This window comes from Sorex fumeus, unplaced genomic scaffold (assembly GCF_029834395.1).
Source record: "Sorex fumeus unplaced genomic scaffold, SorFum_2.1 ptg000047l, whole genome shotgun sequence".
Lineage (NCBI taxonomy): Eukaryota > Metazoa > Chordata > Mammalia > Eulipotyphla > Soricidae > Sorex > Sorex fumeus.
The window spans coordinates 39,398,853-39,411,341 of record NW_026606104.1 but is presented as its reverse complement, the minus strand read 5'-3'; the positions used below and the strand labels follow the sequence as shown (position 1 = coordinate 39,411,341).

Genomic DNA, 12,489 nt, shown 5'->3' with positions numbered 1-12,489 from the left:
ATAATCCACCCTCGGTTTCTCCTAAAGTTCAGCGAGTGGTGAGCCTCGCCCAGGTGCAGAAAGATGTGGTTTCAGCACCACGGACAGCACCCACAGTCAAGCAAGGCTGGCGTGCTAGGCAAAATCATGGAACAAGAGGCCAGAAAAGGGACCTGTGTGGAAACTGGTGTTAGCTTGTCTGAGCCTCAGTTTACCCAGCCATAAAATATTGGAGATAATAATGGATAGATAGATGAATTTTATAAAGGATCATATAAAGGGTCTTTCTGAAATTTGAAGTTTTTTGTTTGTTTAGGTCTAGGGGACCTTTAGATCTTCAGTCTAACGCTCTCCCAACTGAGCTAGTCTAGGGGGACACATCTAGCAGTGCTGCAGTGGGGGGGTCACTCTTGGAGGTGTTCAGGGATTAAACTTGAGTTGACTACATGCAGAGTAAAAACCTGTATTCATGCATGCAGGGTAAATACCTTTAACCCCATAGGATCTCTCTGACTCTGAGGCTTGACGTTGCTGGAGGATGAAGCCAGCTGATTGTGCCTGACTGGCAGGAACACAGGGTAGTTTCAGAGGGAGGGCGCAAATACATATTCTTGTCATCGCTTGGGGACCTGGGGGACCCTGATGAACCTCCCTGTTCAGGATGTCACTGCAAGAATCCTCTCCCTGATTCCCTCACTGGGGAGAGACTTGCAGAAGGGATCAGAAGATACAGTGGGCGGGGCTTGGCAACACATATGCACATGCACACATATATGCACACACACACACTTGCTTTTGGTATTTATCGGTCATAGAAATATATAAACATCGGGGCTGGAGCAGTAGTACAGTGGGTAAGGCACTTGTCTGACATGCAGATGACCCAAATTAAATCCCTGGAGCAACTTATTGTACCCCAAGCACCACCAGGAGTGGTGTCTGCGCAGCTGTCCACAGACTGGCAGTTACACCATGGTGGCAGACATGGATCTTCAACCTCTGTGCTGAAGCCCCCGGATCTATCCTACACAGCACCTTGACCACATGCCTGTATGGGTTTGTGGGATAATTTTCATTCATTTAGCTCTACAAATATGCATCCGCTCACCTCAGCCACCCTTAAAGCCATGTAGATATGTGCTTACCATAGGAGACAGTGTCCTGTGCAAACTTCTACAGTCATGTGCAAACTTCTATGTATGTGCTTACCACAGGTGTGACCATGTCCACACGACTCCTCACAGAATACACATCTGAGGCCACTGCCTCCTCACTCATCTGCTCTGGTCAGTGGGCTGATGCACCCCCCTGAGAAGTGGCTATTGCACTGGTGTAGGCCTGAGCTTATGACAGGGCCTAGCCCCTACATTCGCCCCAACTTCTCCCCACTGAGCCTGGCTGACCACGATCAGAATCCTGATGGTGGGCAAGGTGCTTCCCTCCCAGAGCCTCATTTTCCTTCCCCATAGAGCACTCTCATGCTGGCGGGGCCCCAAGGGAAGCTCTTGTCACTGTGTCTGGAGTGTGTAGAAGGTGGAGGAAACAGTGACTCATTATTACTAGTAAAAAGTGTCACCCATGTGGTGCCTCAGCTGCCATCAGACAGTGAGTTCTTCTTGGAAGTGTGTGCATGTGTGTGTGTGCGTGTGTGTGTGTGAGCATCCAAATGGGAGGGAGCATGGGGAAGGAGGGGCTGTACCCAACTCTACCCACCCCTCACAGTCGTGGTCCCCTGGGTCACCTTGGCTCGACCTCATGTCACTTCTGTCTGTAGGACTCCCCGGCTTCTTTTACTTGACCTGAACCAAGACCCCATCCCCAGGCCCCCTTACCCCCCCTGGGCACCTGCCCCTGTGGAGCAGGCAGCTGGTCTTCTGGTTTATTTTGGTTTGTTTTATATTTGATGCTGGCCCCTCATTTTTTGTATTCAGAGAGAAGCTCTTGCGCTAATCTCCCCACTCTAAATGCTCATCACATTTCTCTTAAAGCCACAGGAGCTCCCCCCTTCCCATCTTTTATTCATCACCTTCCACCAGCCCCAACACAGGAGATGTGGAAATGCAAACCCTCCAAGGACTGTGAATTTCACACCAGCAGCTGACCCTTCCCTGGCCACCGAGGGTCGGGAGATGGAGGGTCTCGGTGAGGTGCCTAGGGATAAAGTTTAAAGGTGGAAGTACCTAGCTCCCTCAGGAGGAGTGAGACGAAGGAACAATTGCCTCCACAATGATCAGTGGGAGTTTGGACTTCTGGATGAATTGGGATAGTCCCCCTTTCTGCTTCCAAAACAGCACCCCAATCTGCAACAGCCTGGCCTTTCTACCACCATCAGAACCCCCCAGCTACTCCTCTCCAGACCAACACAACCACTGTCCTTTTCTTTCCCCTCAGATTGTTCTTTGACCCTAATGACAAGCTTCTGTGAATGTGCAAATACCCCAAGGTAGAGGCATTGAAATTAGGCTTAAAAAACAGCAATGGATTGAGAGAAGGTTGGAGAAACCAACCCATGGCTGGGCAGGTAACCAACACCCTAGTAACAGTCATTCACAGAGCCCTTAGCCTCTCCCAAAGGTGATCAGTGAGGAGAATTGAGGAGAACATCCCCAGATCCACTAAAAGAGCAACTCCCAGCGCGTCTGCTGAAAGTAAGAGGAATTGCCTGTGGTGCAAGAGATCAAAATTAAGCCCCACACATGCAAAGCATGTACCCCACAGCTTTAGGCCCCCTCAATGGCCCCATTCACTGACTCCACTCTATGACTCAGGCCTGGACCAGGCACTGGGGGTTTCTAGCAAAGGAAGAAAATTCTGGCCTTAATTCGTCCACATGAATGTGCACAATCTTTCAGAAAGCAATACAAGTTCTTTGTGGGGGATGTTAAGTGAGTGAGGCCCCCAATACTGGCCTGGTGAGGGGTAGCAGAGGTTGAGGGGTGCTGCACGTGGGGAAGGAAAGGAACACTTCTCTGGTGGGAAGCAAGTAGGACCCAGCCATGGGAGAGGAGTGTTAGTGCACTGAAGGTTTCTTGTGACCTGAGGTTCCTTGTGAGGAGAAAGGGCAGGGGCTGAGGGATGAGCTGAGGTGGAGTCAGAGTGGACATGTTGACCAGGCTCTTTGGATTGCCCAGTTCATTCTTCCCCTAGCTTCCCCTATCCCCCAGTCATTTTTGTCCACTCCTCCCTCGCATCAGTTCCTGCACGGGGGCTCATCAAGAGTATGGCCAGGGCCAGAGTGATAGCACAATAGGTAGGGTGTTTGCCTTGCATGTGGCCAACCCAGGTTTGATCCCCAGCATCCCATATGGTTCCCCAGCAAGAGTAACTCCCGAGTGCAGAGCCAGGAGTAACCCTTGGGCATCGCTGTATGTGATCCAAAAAGAAAAAAAAAAAGAAAGGCCAGCATGGCCTGTCCTGGGGAAGAGAGGCAGAGAGCCATCCTTCTGGGGCTCGAAGGGCAGGTTTCTGCGTTTGCTTAGGGAAGTTCGAATAGGATAAAGACTCATACCAAGAGATCGTTCCAAAGAGATGAGGTCTGAGTGGTAGGTTGTAGGCACGGTGTCTGAGGAAAGGGGAGGGCACCCTCTGCCTGAAGGTTTCCTTTTACTCCTCAAGCCACCCTCTAGGGGATTTGTATCCCTTCAGTGGTTGGTGCCTGAAAGAGCACTCAAGAACGTGGAAGTGGAAGAGGGTCCATACCTGCAAAGTGGGTGCAAGAGGCAGGTGGAGTTTCTTGAAGTGAAAATTATGAAGAGTTGGGTGACCAGATAAGAACCCAGACTGTGTCTCCAGTACTGTTACATCTTGAGTGAAGGCCTTCTGGCTGGGGAAGGCCGAACTGATCAACATGGAGGTAGAAGAGTGAAGAATCTGGTTCCCTTAAAGTCCTCTAATTCTAGAATAAGAGCCAGGGGGGATTATTCCAATGCTCTATGATACTGTGGTTTAGGTTCTCTTTTATCTCTCACTTGTGATCATCTTGAAGGCAAGGATTTTCTTATTTTCCAGAATTCACAGCACAGGGCCTGTTACAGAAGAGGTGCTCTGTGAATACACATTCACTCATTCCACAAATATCTATCATGCACAAATGAGGACTGTCTCTGTGCTGGGCTAGGATGGAAGCACACTGAATGGTGAGCACATGCTAAAGAAGGGGGGAGGCACAGGAAACCCTCCAGCTCAATAAATAATGAATGCAGCCACCTCGTCTTCAGAACTATAAACACAATCACATCGGGTAAGTATAGAAAGTGGCTTTGAGCTAGGGTGGAGGCACAGAGGGGTCCTCTCTGAAGGGGTCACCCCGGGCAGAACATTTTGCAGAAGTGAAATACAGGCCAGGTGGAGTGAAGACCAATGCCAAGGGCTGGAATGTTCAAGAGAAAAGAAAGGGGGAGGGAAATGGTTGGAAGGAAGTTAAAGAGACCAAGACAGACAGGAGCAGCTCAAGTGGCATATGAGATGAAGGTTCAAATGTGATTATCACCTCAGTAGGAAGTTTCATGAGGGTCATCGTTAGGGTCCTGGTTTGATCCAGTTTGTTTATATGAGATCCTTTGGCTGCTTGTGGAGAACACACTGGGAGAGTGAGAGACCTGGAAGGAGGGGCCTGCAGGCAGACACGGGTACTCCCCAGTACTCTCCCCAGGGGCAGGTGATCGGGGTTTAGAGTCCACAAGATCTGATGGTTGGTGCCAGGCACGGGGGGTGGGGGGTGGGGGGGGGCACTTTTGGGTTCAGGACCTCAGATAGCACATCTTCGCAGATGCAGGATCTTTGAGACAAGCAGCTTCCTAAGAGCAGCCCCCCACGGACCCCCACCCCTCCTAACACTTCCTCAGGTCTTTAAACACCATTTTCATGTATAAGGCATTTCATGCATAAAATAATCCCATATACAGAAAAAGCAGGGATTTCTATAGCATTTGAGGATTTGCATCTAGGTGGAATGGGTGTGAACATTTTGCTCAGTTTATCTCAGAACCGTCTTCTCAAAAAGGAAACTGAGGCTACAGCTCCAGGGCCTTCCCCTCCCACTCTTTCCCCAGGGCTTGCACTGAGCAAGTGGTCTCCATTGGTCCAAGGCATGTTTTAGCACTGACTTTATCTACGCATATATCAAACCCTGTCATTTTGTTGTTCCATGTTTGTCAAGGTTATGTAAGTGGTATAGATGTATACATTTTTCTTTGCTGCTTATTTTTTTTCACTCCATACTATATTCTAGAGACTTATCCATATTGATACACATTGACCTAGTTGGTTCATTTGAGCTTGAAAGATGATTCCATTGTACTAATAAAGGAGCTGAAATTGGGTTCCCCTGCTGGGAGGCAGTTTATACTTTCCCTTGTTGTTCTAACAGATGCAATGAGTATCCTTGGACAAACACCCTCATGCAGGAGTTAAGAGCTTCTCTGGGATGCCTGGAGAATCCTGCTGTGGGTGATCCTGGCGATGCCTGTGATCTGAAGCTGTTCTCTGCCCCTGCCACTGTGAGTGTTGGCCCCAACTGGCTCAGAGCTGCGCCCATCATTCCCATTCCTCTCCAGGAAGTTGCACAAATCCCTCCCATGCAGGAGACTCCAGGCACACTGACTGACATGGGGGTGCAAGAAATTCAGCCCCTTACTTCAAGGTGGTTGGCTTTGTAATGTTGTTAATGTTCCAAGCGCCTTATGGGACTAGACAAAAACTAACCTCCAATTGAGAACACGTCATCATTTACCACTTCCTCCCACCTCTCATCTCCCTGAGAACTCTTCCTGAGTGAAACCCGATTCTTAGCTGGGGGAACCTGATCTACCACAGGTACACAAATGTGGTGGCTCTGCTGTGTCTTAGACCTTCTCTTCTTGAAAATGTATTCTGTGTTTCCAAATTGCTCTCCAAAGTCATTGCACCAATTGGCATTCCCACCTGCAGTGTATAAACATTGCTATTCCTGCTGCATGTCATCAATACTAGTATTCAAGACTAATTTTGCCAATCAGGTTGGTGCAATATACATCTCACTCATGCTTTAATTTGCATTTCCATGTTTGCTAGTGAAGTGTTCGGACCTCTGTAAGATCAGCACTGGTCATTCACATGGCTGCCCGGTTGTCGGCTCAGGTCATTTGCCCATTCTCTGATTGCCTGGAAATAGAAGTTTGGCAAGCTGGCTTTCTTTTTTCTTTTTGGGTCACACCTGGTGATGCTCAGGAGTTACTCCTGGCTCTGTACTCAGGAATTACTCCTGGTGGTGCTCGGGGGACCATATGGGATGCTGGGAATTGAACTTGGGCAAGCCGCGTTCAAGGCAAATGCCCTACCTGCTGTGCTATTGCTTCAGCCCCAAGCTGGCTTTTTGAAGTTTAAAATTTTTTCACTTTCAAAATGGAATCGCTCTCTTGACTGGGTTTGTGGGTTGCAAATATTTTCTTTCAGTCACGGTTTTAACAAATCTATTTCCTTTTTTGTTTTTTTAAAGAAGTAAGATTTATTATTGTTCTCCCTAAACAATTACAGTTTGTGCTTATGTTCTAGAAACTCTAATGTCCTAGACTTAATCATTTCAGTAGTCCTGTAAAATTTTAATGTCTGACGTGTCATGTAGGACACCAGCAACCTAAAACTTATTTTGTGAATGATCTAAACAAGTATCTAATTTTATCTTGTTTTTCAAAGGGGTATTTAATTGTTCTCATATTACCCATTAACTAGTCTATCCTTTACAAACTTGTCATGCTTGAAACTCTCATATATATTTGAATCTGTTCCTCAACATTATAGAGTTTGTTTTTTCATATATGTCTATCTCTAGTCCTAGGACCATATAAAGTGAATTTAATTATTACTGTTTTAATAATCACTGATATCGAGTAGAATGAGGTTCCCTTCCTCTTCCAGCTCCTTCTTTAAAGTTATCTTGGTTGTTCTGAGGCCTTTATTATTCCATCTACATTTTGAATTAACCTTGTCAGGTTGCAGAGAGAACCCTGTTGCAAATTTATTTTGCAATAAATGTATAGATTAAATTGGGATGGGGACTAGCCCACTAGATGCTAGTGAGGCTTCCTCTTAAGAATATGATTTGTTGGGGCTGAGCGATAGCACAGAGGTTGGGCTTTTGCCTTGCATGTGGCCGACCCGGGTTTGATTCCCAGCATCCCATATAGCCCCCCGAGCACCACCGGGAGTAATGCCTGAGTGCATGAGCCAGGACTAACCCCTGAGTATCGCAAGATGTAACAAACAAACAAACAAAAATATTATTTCTTTTCTGGCTGTTCTCTATGCTCTGCATTGTACCCTCATGTGGTGAGAGGATATCTAGAAATGAGCCTGTCTACATCTCTACTGCCCAGCTGAATGCTTCCTCCTCCAGGAAGTCCTTGGTGATCACCCCGATCCTCTAGGTGCTCCCTCTTTCCTCTGACCTCCTCTGCCCTTTCGTGTATCTCATTTCCCAAATGCTTAGCACCCCGGATGTGATTGCGGGAGTCATTCTGTACGCCTGGTGCCCATCCAGTCTCAGCTTCTACAGAGGAGGGGCCGCATCCCATTAATCTTGGGGTCCCTGGTAAGCAGCCATAACAGGCTCTGATAATTGGTTCATAGGGAAGCAAGTGTGGGGTAACGGGCTCCTCTGAGGGAACAGTGCTCCCGTGGCAGGGAGGGTAAGGGAAAGCGGATCTAAGAGTTTCAGGGAAAACTGGGGCTTTATATCAGCCCACTGAGCTCTCTGTGGCGGTTCCTGCAGACAGACGTTGTGTGAGTGCCCGGGGGCTGTCTGGGTTACAGGTGAAACAGAGCTGGCACCCAGATGGGTGTGCCCCAAGGGAACCCCTGAGCTCAGATGCAGCTCAGGGCAATGTAGTGACACTGACTCAGGTGGGCACGGGTGAGCTCTGCCATGTTGGGTCTTGGCCCCTGCTCCTGCTCCTGCCCCTTCTCTCCTGGAGTAGGACTTGGCCTCAGCATCCCACCCCCGTGTCTGTTGAAGACTCCCGCACTGGTTCCCTTTCCCTCTCCATCTCACCCACGTCTCCCTACAGGAACTCCCGGCTGGTCAGTGGGTTCCATGAAAGGTACCTGGACGCACTCTGCCTTGGGAGCAATCTCTGTTCTCCTGCCCACGTGAGCCACAGTGATATTCACAACGGGGTCCAGCAGGAAAGGCTGGTGAAAGAAAACGTGGAGCTGATGGTGCTTCTAAGGGAAGTGCAGGCACTGGCCTTGGACAAAGCTGGGACCCAATTCAGCACCCCTCCCCCCACCCCAACTCACTCAGGCAAGTCCTTATCGCCCTGAAGATCCATCCCTCTGTATAAAATGGGCACCGAGACCCCACCTCCTGGGACAGATGGAGCAACCAGAGACACGGGGGTGAGATGCACCCAGCGGGCTCCAGCACAACGCTGCTTCTTCCTCCATAGGGCACTTGAAGGTTATTGGGAGCGGGGGGAAAAATAAAAAACAGGCACACAGGCAAAGATGAGGCAGAATTTATTCTCATTATGGGCAAGTTCAAGACTCAGGATGGAGAGCACAGAGAGGCAGGTCCTGGGGGCCGCAGGGGGCACCTCATGCGGGGCGCAGGGGCCACACTTTTGCCAGTGCCAGGCCCACTGTGGTCCCTGCCGAGGAGGCTCCGGGGCCCAGGAAGGGGGCGAGGAGGGGCGGGGAAGACAGGGTCCTCCCCGGACCGTGTGCTGACCATGTTTCCGACTTCCATAGGAAGGAAGAACAGCTCGGCTATATAGTAATATAATATATAGAGGTGTAGAGAGCTGGCCGCGGCACCTGGGCGGGGCTGAGACTCCCCAAATTATTGCAGGGGGGGAGAGGGGGCTCAGTGCTGGTGGCTCGCGGAACAGCTGTGCTGGCTACGGGAAGGGCTGGCAGGGGATGGGGGCCGGGCTCACCCCTCCCTGGTGGGGTTCCTGGGGCCCTGCCTGGCGAATCTCCCCTGGGATGGGGCTTTCTCATCCTGGGTGCTTTTTATGTGCTTTGAAGACCATTTTTGCATTGTCAGGAGTGAGGAAAAAATATTCTGACATGGTAGAAAAAGATATTTACATACCCTGGTGGGCCGTAAGGGGGTGGACCAGTCTCCGGGAGTCGGGGGAGGGGTTCCCGATTCTCTCCTCACCAGCGATCCCGCTGAGTTGCGGGGGCAGGGGCAGAGTCCGGGGCTAGAAGGCAGGAGCCCATAGCACTGAAACTCAGTCATCGCGGGACCTTGAACAAGGCCCACCCTCTGGCCTCAGTCGTGTCCTCCCCAGGTTACTTGGGAGTGAGAAGCTGGGACCTTCCTGTCCTCATTCTGAGGCAGGGGCTGGGGGGAGGGCAGGCCAGGGCCAGGCAGTGAGAGAGGGGCAGTGGGACTCCCCAGGGAAGCACCCCTGCACGGGGTGAGGGGGCATGACAGAGACTGGAGGGATGTGGGTGGCCCCTGGCCCCAGGCCAGGCAGCGAGTCCAGCTGAGGGCATGTTGTGTACTTTGCAGTGATGCCCAGGCAGAGGGGGCTGGAGGGGTGGGCTGGGAACCCTGTTTTCCTGTTGAAGCAGTGATGGGAGCCAGGTAGAAGCTGCAGGTGGCCCCTCACCTGCTAAAGGGAAGGCTCAGACCTGAGAGAGCGCCGGGGCTGGGCTCACCGGGGCGGTGGCGGCGAGGGGGCGCCTAGTGCTGGTGCGCTGAGGGCGGCCCACGGAGACCCGCTCCCAGGCTCTGGCACAGCCGCACTCGGGACTGGCTGTCCCCGTTCCCTCACGTGGGCCCCACCTTGCGAGGGACAGCAGGCACACTGACTCGCATCTGTCCATGCTGGCCTGATAGGGACACACACGCACACACAGGTACACACACATGCATGCGCACACACACATGCCCACATACGTGCACACACACATGTGTACACAAGTATGGGTGATCACATGTGACCTTGCAGGCTCCCCATGATCTCATGAGAGCCCACAGCATGTGCTGGCACATGCATGCGCGCGCGCGCACACACACACACACACACACACACACACACACACACACACAGACACACGCATGAGCGTGGTGTTCCTGCTGGACACAGCAGCAAGGGGAGCGGGGCAGGGAACAGTCCCTTTGCCCTGGGCTGGGGGCAACTGACCCTTCCCGGGCTTCCTGACCCTGATCATTCCAGGCCCCATGGCGGGGTCCCTTGGACTGGGGCGGCCCAGCCGCTGGCCAGCCTTGCAGGTCCTCACTGGAGCCGAAGCTGGCGCAGAAGTCAGAGGTGCCGACGGGGCCCCTGGGTGCTGGTCAGCTGGGCCCTCATGGTCTGGATGCTGCCCAGGATCTTCTTCTGGTGGCCCATGAGGGTGATGCCCAAAGCTCGGACATCCCTGGTGGGGAAGGTGGTGCTGAGCAGGCTGGCATGAGAACTGGACCATGCCCAGCCCCGGGGCTGCCAGCCTCCTCTGGCTCCCTGCCCTCCCCGGTCTGGCGTGACCCTCACTCACTGAGCGTTCATCCGAAGCACCATGCCCAGAGAGGAGTAGCCGCCTGCAGCGAAGTGGTCCCTGTAGCGCCCCATGCGGATAGAGTCCAGCCAGTCCCCCACGGTGAGACCCCCGCTGCCCCCGCCCCCGCGGAGGTCAAAGCAGCTCCGGGCAAAGGCAGGCGGCGGGCACCTGAGACAGGAATGTAAGTCCTTTGGGGGCCCTGGCACTAGCCAGCTTTGGCCTCCCTCCAGGCTCAGCAGTGGACAGGGTCTGAGGAGCAAGATCCCAGGCTTCGTGGACAGGCTTAAGGATGGCCCAATTGGGCAGGCCCAGGGTCAGGCAGGGCAGAGGTCAGGGCCCAGATGGGGCAGACCCAGCGCCTGGACTGAGTCTAGTCCTGTCTGGGGTAATGGGGGGATGGGGCGTGCAGATACCTGCTGACCGTGGCCGTAGCCCTGAGACTCTCGGGGCTGCGGATGAGTGCGTCGAGGACGCTGACAATCTGGGCGAAGCGTGGCCGCTGGGCCCGGTCCTTGTGCCAACAGTCGAGCATGAGCTGGTGCAGGGCGCGGGGGCAGCCCATGGGGGCTGGCAGGCGGTACCCTTCCTCCACAGAGCTGATGACCTGGGGGCAGGAGTGCAGGGCTGGCTGGAGGCCTGATCCCCCCAACCCCCTGAACCCCCCGCGGCCCACCAGAGTTCTGTACTCACGTCCCGATTGGTCATGTTCCAGTAGGGCCGCTCCCCATAGGCCAGCACCTCCCACATGACCACCCCAAAACTCCACACATCGCTGGCTGATGAGAAGGTCCGGAAGGCGATGGCTTCGGGTGCTGTCCAGCGAATGGGGATCTTCCCCCCCTGCAAAGGGATGCGCGGCACTGAGGCCCCAGCAGAGCTGGGGAGCTGAGCCCTGGTGCTGCCACGTTGCAAGGGGTGGGGAACACCCAGCTGCGATGAGAGTCCCCAGAGACGCGTGCCTGGACCCCCTTGCTTCTCTCCCTCACTCTCCGCTTGGGGTCTGTCCACTTCCTCTCTCCAAGGGAACATTTCAAGGCTCAGTGGGTGGCACCCAAGTTCACCCCTGAAGAAGGATGCCCCTCCCCGGGGTGTGGTGGGGGTGGGGGGACACCTTCCAGTAACAGCTGGGTTTCAGCTGAGCTTTAGAAACAGATGTGGGGTTAGCAATGACTCCCAGAATCTCGCAATGAGGGAGGAATGGGAAGTGGAGTGCGGGGGGTGTGGAGCAGCCCCCTGGTATCCCCCAAGCCATCCAGTGGCAGGAAAAGTGGACAAGGTCATTTCCCAGAGAGGGAAATTGCGGGACAGAGAAGTGGGTCCTGCCTGGTGGAAGGCACCCCGAAACTTCAGCTCTGCCTGGGCCCCCTCCTCCCTTCCCGCCCTGCCAGCAACGATGGTGGGAGTCAGAGCCTAGTGGCCTGCTCAGGGGCTCCGCTCCTTCCCCCACCCTGGCGGCCCCCCGCCACATGGACTGCGGCATGGGGGTGTGGGGGTGCCAGCCACGCACCGTGGTGGTATACGCGGCGTCAGGGTCGTCCTCCAGCACCCGCGAGAGCCCGAAGTCCGACACCTTACACACAAGGTTGCCGTCCACCAGGACATTTCGGGCAGCCAGGTCGCGGTGGATGTAGCCCAGGTCGGAGAGGTAGCGCATGCCAGCGCCCACACCGCGGAGCATGCCGGCCAGCTGCATGATGGTGAACTGGCCATCGTGCGTCTGTCAGGGACATGCCTGTGCGTCAGGGTGGGGTTCGAGGCCCTTCCCAGAGTACTCCCCGTCTAGAGGGAACGCTGTGGCCTCCCAGGTACCCTCCTCTCCTCTGCACTCAACCCTTCCCACTGGCCTTGCGTGTTTATTTTGCAGAAAACAGGGCCACCAGAGAGGCTGCATCTAAGAGTTGTGGTGGAGGTGGGAAATCTGGGAATGGGGCCGCCCCCACAGTCTGCAGGAGGCTCAGCCCCAGTCTGGGGCAGGGACTCTCACATGGGGTGAGGGCTTGGAAAGTCACTTGACTGGTTGAC

At 53.5% G+C, this 12,489-nt stretch overlaps 1 protein-coding gene across 3 annotated transcripts in view; it reads right to left on the bottom strand.

Moving 5' to 3' along the window:
- Nucleotides 1–10,071: 10,071 nt before the first annotated feature.
- Nucleotides 10,072–12,489, bottom strand: part of EPHA8 (EPH receptor A8) — a 35,132-nt gene continuing 32,714 nt past the window's right edge. For all 3 annotated transcript variants that reach the window (XM_056122660.1, XM_056122663.1, XM_056122661.1), the window contains 5 exons: nt 11,975–12,184; nt 11,158–11,307; nt 10,881–11,071; nt 10,465–10,635; nt 10,072–10,347 (listed from right to left, as the gene is read on the bottom strand). In XM_056122660.1, coding sequence (XP_055978635.1) covers nt 10,233–10,347; nt 10,465–10,635; nt 10,881–11,071; nt 11,158–11,307; nt 11,975–12,184 — 837 coding nt within the window. In that variant the 3' untranslated portion in view covers nt 10,072–10,232. The remainder of the gene's footprint in view (nt 10,348–10,464; nt 10,636–10,880; nt 11,072–11,157; nt 11,308–11,974; nt 12,185–12,489) is intronic.